The sequence below is a fragment of the Eucalyptus grandis genome, chromosome 9 (genome assembly GCF_016545825.1).
Source record: "Eucalyptus grandis isolate ANBG69807.140 chromosome 9, ASM1654582v1, whole genome shotgun sequence".
NCBI lineage: Eukaryota > Viridiplantae > Streptophyta > Magnoliopsida > Myrtales > Myrtaceae > Eucalyptus > Eucalyptus grandis.
In genome coordinates, this window is record NC_052620.1 from 9,808,422 (window position 1) to 9,816,704 (window position 8,283).

The 8,283-nt window shown below is 38.5% G+C and overlaps 1 protein-coding gene across 1 annotated transcript; it reads left to right on the forward strand.

Annotated features, from left to right (window-relative positions):
* Positions 1 to 4,159: 4,159 nt before the first annotated feature.
* Positions 4,160 to 7,981, forward strand: LOC104418247 (B3 domain-containing protein REM7). Its single transcript, XM_010029526.3, has 7 exons — positions 4,160 to 4,461; positions 5,457 to 5,886; positions 6,035 to 6,198; positions 6,414 to 6,542; positions 7,144 to 7,247; positions 7,346 to 7,577; positions 7,925 to 7,981. The coding sequence occupies exons 1-7, from the start codon at positions 4,381 to 4,383 to the stop codon at positions 7,979 to 7,981; spliced, it is 1,197 nt and encodes a 398-aa protein (XP_010027828.2). The 5' UTR covers positions 4,160 to 4,380.
* Positions 7,982 to 8,283: the final 302 nt, after the last annotated feature.

The window sequence follows — 8,283 nt, forward strand, 5'->3', positions numbered from 1 at the left end:
TCGATAAATGTCAAATTTCAAGACTTTATACAAAATCAATCGATCCAGACTCAACCTGAAGAATCGAACCTCCTCCAGACTCTACAAAGTCAAATTCTCCAGAAAGCAGCTTAGACTTGAAGGTCAACAATGAATGAACGTTGAAGAATCAAATGAAGAAAAGATCAGCAGATCATCGGACCAACCAGCAAGAATGGAAGCACAAGTCCGTCATCCCAAAGAACTCATTATTGGAGACATTGATGAAGGGATTCGTACAAGATCCAAAAGGCATGAAGAGTCTAGCACCGTGGCTCTTATTTTTGAATTAGAACCCAAAAGCATAGAAGAAGCTTTAACTGATGAAAGCTAGATTGAAGTTATGTAAGAAGAACTCAGGCAGTTCAGTATTAACGATGTCTGGGAATTGACTCCTAAACCAAAAGGTAAATCTGTTATTAGAGCTAAATGGGTTTTTAGAAACAAGATGGATGAGAAAAGAAAAGTTATAAGGAACAAAGCAAGACTCGTAGTCAAATGATATACGCAAGAAGAAGGGATAGACCATGATGAGACTTACACACCGAGCAATGTTAGAAGCAATTAGATTATTACTTGCTTTTGCTTGTTATAATAATTTCAAGTTATTCCAAATGAACGTCAAAAGTGCATTCCTGAATGGATTTATCCAAGAGGAAGTTTATGTAGAACAACCTCCCAGTTTCGAAGATCCAAGGAAACTAGACTCTGTATTCAGATTGAAAAATGCGTTATATGATTTAAAGCAAGCACCTCAAGCTTGGTACGAAAAGTTAAGTAAGTTTATAATCCAAAATGGCTTTATTAAAGGTAAAGTAGACACTACTCTGTTTATCAAAAGAGAAAATAAAAACTTTCTACTTGTTCAAATCTATGTTGATGATATTATCTTTAGATCACCTAACAAAAATCTGTGCAAGAAATTCTCTAAGTCTATGTAGGATGAATTCGAAATGAGCATGATGGGTGAACTATCCTTCTTTCTCGGACTACAAGTAAAACAATTGAAGGAAGGGACTTTCATTCACCAAGAGTTTGATACTTGTGAGACCTTAATAAAGTGTAGCAGAGTCTCTACACTGTGGAATCAAGGACGTAATACTGTAACAACTCTTTTGATTCATAGTGAAATCCAGCCGGTGAGTTGTCAATGCGGGAGAGTGGACGTAGGACTGGATTAAGTCAAACCACTATAAACCTTGTGTTTTTATTCTCTTCCTAAACTCTTTAATTTTGCTCGCAACTCTATTTAATTGTTAGAGTCTAATTTTCCCTATCAACCACACTCAGGTTAAAAGTAAATTTTTATACTATATTCTGCAAAAGTTGTTTGTGCACCTATTCACCCCCTGTAGGTGCTCGTACTAGCTCTCTCAGAGACCACCTTAGATATATACATACATATATATGTATGTATATCGAAATTGAACAAATTGAAAAAGTATATGCTCGAGTGGTATCTTTATCCCTAAAATATAGAATTTGATAGAGGATCAAGGTTAAATATCTTCAATTGGAATAATCGGTTTGCATTCTATATAGTCAAGTAGAGGTTATGAGTGAAATGAGACTTTCAGACTATAATCAGTATAGAAAAAGTCTTTGTAGCTAGTATTTAATGTAGATTATATTTGTGTTGACACCCAAAAGTAACTCAAGACCTAACAGGAGGCATGTCATTAAGTTGTGGATTGGATAGTCAGGTGTTGTGATTGTAGATCAATGAGTAGCCGATGCAAGATCAACGTCACATGACTTATAATGCCACTAATGAAGAGTAATGACTAAAGCAGTTATCGACATATGATAATAGGCAGTCAACCACCCAAAGGAGGAAGTCGAATGGAGAGAAATCCCCAAGTTTTAACTACTATTGAATAAAAAAAGTGCATCTAGAGATCGTGAGAGCAAAGCCTAGAATCTTGAGAGTAGTTGGGTTTGAGATTTGAAATTTAACTGCATGTATATAAAACACATTATAACACGCATTTAAGTAATGTGGAATTATACTCCAACCATATTAAGTTGTGGTCATAGATCTATGCATGAAGGACGAGGGTGTAATTATATTGCCTGCCATGCTCTAATGATGTACCTTGATTTTTGGTTTTTCTTGTTTGTTTTGGAGCTTTACGACTAGCCTTTTTATGGTGAATTTAAGGATTTCATATGGATCTTTTCATGTATCATTTTGGTAATAAATAGAAATTTCTTTAACATAAGAAAAAAAGTAATGGTAGCGTTTCTAGTTACTCTTATCTCTTTAGTTGTACAATGCTTTTCTTCTCTTTAAGCTGCTTGGAATAGAGTATGGAGGGGAAAAGTGTTTAAAAAATCATAAATTTATTGTGTTTGTGCCAATTTAGTCCTAAACATTTTTTTTGGTGCCAATTTAGTTCTTAACATTTTTACTTAATGCCGATTCAATCATTTTAGGTCAATTTTGGTGGATTTTGCTGACTAGATGCCGATCGGTTGATGTGGTCGATCGGTGCGCGTGTACAATTTTTAATAATATTTTAATATTTTTGAATTTTTATTTTATTTATTTTATTTTTATTTTTCCTTACCCTCCTCCAACCGGTTGCGGGACCTCGCCCACCTCACCATTGGCTGCGAGGGTGGCCTTGCGTTGGGCGGCGAGGCTCGCCCTTGTTGGATCCGGCGAGCGAGGGCGGGCGAGCCTCGCCAACGCCCCCAAGCTGCGGGCGACCTAGCACTGGCCGGGCGAGGCTTGACCCTTGTCGAATCGCGGCACAGGCGACGCGCGGCTCGACCCTTGCTAGATCTGCGAGGGCGAGCCTTGCGACCACTAGCGAGGTGGCCAACGATGTTCGGTGAGGTCAACCTTGCTGGCGTTGCCTTTGGCCGGTCGGCCGAGGTCCGACGACCGACGGGAGGAAGGAAGGAAAAAGAAAAAGAAAAAAAATAAACAACTTTTAAAAATATTAAAATATTATTAAAATTTGTCCACGTCGTACCCGATCGAGTCGCGTCATTTGGGCGTCCGATTAGCAAAATTCAGTCAAAATTAGCCGAAAATAACTGAATTGGCATTAAGTAAAAATGTTTAAGACTAAATTGGCGCAAAAAAAAGATTTGTGATTAAATTGACACAAATACAAAAAGTTTATGACTTTTTAAACACTTTTCCCGAGTATGGGGTATAGGTACTTTGGGAATACAACGCTCCTACCATGTTAAGATTGTGCATTGAAAACTATATAAAAATTTCGATTAATCTCTCAACGGACGACTAGGATGAATCTTCAATGGGAATTTATTTCCTCTCTATTTTTAATAGGACTCTTGAGATCAACATGCACTATCCTTGTATCAATGGCAAGTCTCCACAATCTCAGAGAGGATCTTCACTCCTGCCACGAGTCCGAAGGAACGTTTGGGGATGTATTCGAATTCAGCATTATAAGCACGAGATGGAAGCAACATCGCCATCCCTTTGGGGCATCGAAAATTTTCTCAAGGCCCACTTACTCGAGCAAAACTAAACCTAGGAATGGCTTCCACCCGTCTCTCATTTGTAGACTATTCTTCCTCTCACCGAGCCCAATGCAAACATTCACTGTTTGAATGAATGAACATTACTCTCTAGTACAAATTTGAGGTGATTGGCTAAAGGGTGAGTGATTTTTACAAGGAAACTAGAAACTACCTTCTTAAAACCGCTTTCCAATCTTTGGAATCCAAATTTTAGAACCTGAAATTTATTCTGTTTGTCTTGAAACCAATCCTAAAACCTATTCTGGTTTGCCAGCTAATTTTCTTTTATACCTTTTGTTGGTTCCATATTTTACAGCGAAATAATATGGACAACAACAAAATTTCCAAGTAAAAGATGAACGGAGCAAGCGAGCGAAGGTGAATCTAAACGAATGAGGGTTATGAGGCTCGAATGAGTGATGGCGAGCGACCAACGTTGAGGGTGAGTTGCAAGCGAAAGAGAGGGAGAGAAGTGAAGTATGAGTGAGGTTGGAGAGAAATGGAGAAAAAGATAAATAGAAAAAAAGAAAAAAAAAGCCAAGAGAAATTAGGCTTTATAAGCTTTATGTAATTGATTTCAAATTCAATTCTGTATCCAGATGCTTCTTTACTCATAATCGGGAATCGGACCACTCGGTAATAGGATTGATTTTCGAGCAATTTGATATAGGTCTCGAGTAGATCCGATCCAATTGCATAGCCCTGTACGAACTGTTTTAATGCGGTGTACAAACTGCTTTAAAGCAGCAGTTTGGTTGCTCTGACCGATTAAAGAGCTAATAATAGAGGGGAGGACAGGACTCCTGACGCAGGTGAGACAAAGGCGAATACAGGACCTTGAAAGGAGGTTCTTTCAAGACGATGGCTTCGCGTCGTCCGAAGGGTTTTGAACCGCCCAAGTCTCCTCATTTTTTCAAGATCATACTCTCCTCCGGGAAGCTTGTCAGCATGCCCTCTCTCTCTCCCCTACTGATTCTTGATTTTCGTTTTTATTCTTCTTTGCCCGCTAGTTGTTCGATTTATTTCTTGACTGGGAAAGGTACTACTTTCTGGCTAATTGTGTGACTAAGTTGACAGTTGTATGTGACCAAGCGAGCAAAATATATTCACACAAGGTGTTTTTCTTTGGGTCGAAATGCAAGGTGTTTCACTTGCAGGAAAATTGTTCTGTTCTTCAGTGTCTAGTCTCTGAACTAGTCCTTGGATCGAAGCCCGCATGACTTTGACCCATTAGAATGTGTTCCTGGATTTGTTTTCCTTTTTCCTAATTATCTTGAATATTGCTCAGGAAATGACATTAATTTACCAGAACCAGTGTTCAATTGAGAAGAATTTTCTTCTGAAGGAGAATAGAATTCATGCTATTCCTTGCTTATATGCAAATCATATAGTGAAGCTTCTTCTATGTGGTTGTGAATTTGAGCAAAAATATAGGACTGGAATATGGAGGTATCTCAGTATTTCTTTCTAATTCCTTTCCTAGAATAATACTGGTATGCAAGCCTTTTTGCGACTTATTCCCGGATGCAGGCAATCCGAGTTACTCTAATTGGGTGATGTAGGTACTTCTTATCACAATCTAATTCCCTTGAGTTACGCTGAGAATTACTGAACCGGTAATTGTATTTGTATGTCTGATACGAAAAGTTGCTAATGGAGTTGTAGATATTTTTGCGGGGAGCCCGAAAAGAAGTTTTAAAACTTACTTGTTCACTACCTGAATCCCAAAATTTCTGGTGAGAATGTTGACTAATTTGTGGTTCACTATACTATGGACTCACTTGATCGCAATTCCTTATTGTTGAAGTATGTGCACGTGCTTTCGCTATGCTATGGAGTCTCCACGCTTTGGACAAGAACCTTAAGATCTTAAATTTAAGTGAAAAAAAATGATTTAATTATATATTGAATCTGCTTTTCTTTCTTTTTCTCAATAGGAGATACCAAAGAGGTTTCTGCAGAGACATGGTAGTGACATCCCTGGCTCAGTGTTTCTCAAGGTTCCAAGCAGTACAATACTTTGGCCAGTGGAGATGGAGTGGAGTGATGGCATGGCTCGCCTTGGCCAAGGCTGGCAGAAGTTCACAGACTATTACTCCATTGGTTTTGGCCAATTACTAGTTTTCAGATATGAACCAAGCTCCATCTTTCATGTTGTGATCATTGACACAAGCGCTTCAGAGATTGAATATCCTACGGATCCTGTGATCATGGACAAATCAGAACCGAAATGTGAATTTATTCTGCTCAAGAAGGAAGAAACTGATAATATCTCAGCCAAAATCTCGGAGGATTGTCGGCCTAGCCCAAAATTTAGGAAAAAATCAAAGTCAGCATTGGCTTTGGCTTCTCGTAAGGTGAACTCCGGTATGGGTAGTGAAAATGATGATTATTCCTACGAACACCAATTTCCCAATAACGTTTGAGTCAGTTCATTGGCTCATATCCTTTCTGATGTATCATCTAATTTTGGATTTTAAGATGAAATATTTTTCTTTTTATTAATTATGTACAGGCATGATCAGAAATTCTGCAAGCAGAGCAAGCCCTGCTACACCGGTTGCTCGTACAAGTAATGTGCCATGTCCTACTGCTCTTGAAATGGCACGAGATTTCAAATCAAAGCATCCCATGTTCATACTCGTGGTGTACCCTAGTTATCTTAAAGATTCCCATCCGGTGAGATTCTTGGTGACCTAGTTTCATCATTGACCTCTTTATAACTCTAAGACGGCATAGTTTCCTTAGTTCATGAAAGCCTTGGAGTGTACATGTTTTGGGTTATTATTTTCCCCATCCTCCTACTTAGAGTGTTTATGCCTTGACATGATCATGGAAACAAATTACTTTGAGAAGGCTAATATCAAATATCGGTTTATAAAACATTTACGCAGAGTGTATCATCCAAATTTATGCGGACTCATATCAAGGGAAGTATGCAGGTCGTGACACTTAAGCACAAGAAGGATTCGTGGTCAGTGAAGTTAATCAAGTATCGAGGGACCTTGGAAAGTTATCTCAAGGTTGGTTTGCGTTTGCAAGAGCAACTTCTCTGTGTGAAGGGGACGTTTGCGTGTTGGAACTAACTAAGCCAAGTCCCACCGTGCTTGAAGTGTCAATCTTCAGGAGTTCTGATTACACTTAGGAGTGGTTTACTGCCACCATTATGCTTGGCATCATTTTAGAGAATGATATCAGTAGTGTTATCAGCTAGACATACAATGTTACTAAGTTTTTCTTCTTGTTTTTAGTGTCTTTTTGACGACAGATGGATCTGTAAATTGAAATGTCCTGATAACTGAGCTTTAGCGATGGTGAATGAAAGTGGTTGTAAAATTTTCTAGTTACTCTTATCTTCTTTAGTTGTTTCTTGTTTTTCTCCCAAGTTTGATCATAACTAAATACAAAAATACAATATAGTGCTTTAGGGATACAACCCTCATATCATATAAACCTTGTATTGGAAATTACAAACTTTTCTCAAACTTTAATATTTTGATCACGAACTTTTTTCAATTCATCAGTTTACAAATGCCATGATATGACTAACAGACCTATGGCATCAATTAGCTAAGCATAATCTATACTAATCCTTTTCTCATTTTCTAGTAACTGAATTTGAAGGCCTTCATCAGGGTATACCGAAGAGGTTTTCTGCAAAAGCATGGTAATGACCTCTCGAGCATAGTGTTTCTCAAGGTTCCAGATGGTGAAATCTGGCCAGTACGGTTAGAATTGAGCGAATGCAGGCTTTTTGGTTGGGAAAGGATGTACAAAAGTTCGTAGATTATTTCTCTGTTGTTCCTGGCCAATTGATGCTCTTCAGATGCGAACAGAACTCCACCTTCCAAGCTGTAATTTTTCATACGAGTTCATTAGAGATTGAATATCCCGGAAATCCCATTATGGGTGAAAAATCAAAAGCTGAATGCGAATTTCTACTGCCTAGGAAGGAAGAAACTGATGATATCTTGGTTAAAATCTTGGAAGATTGCTGGCCAAGCCGAGTCATGAGTGGAAAAACGAAATGGGCTTCTGAGAAGGCGAGTTCTGGTCTGGTTGGTGAAGATACTAACAATTCCCAAGAGCACATAATATTTACGCGCTCTCGATCAGGAGGCAGAGAGTTCTCAAGTTCAAAGAAGAACAAACCTCTGATTTGTTCTTCAAAAAAACTGCGAAGGTAGTGACGGTAGTCAAGAATTATCATGTTCACTTACGTCATTTTCTTCTCTCGAGCTCTATTTTTGCAACCTTCTGAAATTCTACTTCTTGCCTTGTTTGTTCTTTGGTCCTACTACAATGTGCTCAAGAAGAGATTTTGTAATTGAAAGGCGGATGTGCTGAGCTCTTATCGATCAATTCATGTGCTCATTCATCTGCGAATTGTGGTACTGGTATACAGTGTCATTTTAGGATACGATGGACGTTCACCTTTTCACATGACCCCGACGTGACCTAGCTTGGGGTCTCGCTACCCTGGCAACTGGCGGCCTTGGTTCACACAACCCTTTGTCTCACTTAAGCTAGATTCTCATTTGCACATTGTTGACCACTAGATGGACCTTATCAGTGCCGCCTTTCTTGTTGCCATCTCTCTCTCTCTCTCTCTAAAGTGTTTTCTTAATTTTCTAATGTTCCAATCCAATAAGTGCAAATGATCCAATTGGCAATGATGAAGTGTTAATGTGATTGTCCATTTCAGCATTTTCATTTGCAATTTGGTAAGTGTTTTAAAAGTTTTAAAACTTATCACAAAAATGC

Coding starts and splice junctions, on each gene's coding strand:
- LOC104418247 (XM_010029526.3), top strand. CDS start 4,381: ATGGCTTCGCGTCGTCCGAAGGGTTTTGAACCGCCCAAGTCTCCTCAT. Junction 6,543..7,143: donor CCTTGGAAAGTTATCTCAAG/GTTGGTTTGCGT, acceptor CTGAATTTGAAG/GCCTTCATCAGGGTATACCG. Junction 7,248..7,345: donor GGTGAAATCTGGCCAGTACG/GTTAGAATTGAG, acceptor GATGCTCTTCAG/ATGCGAACAGAACTCCACCT.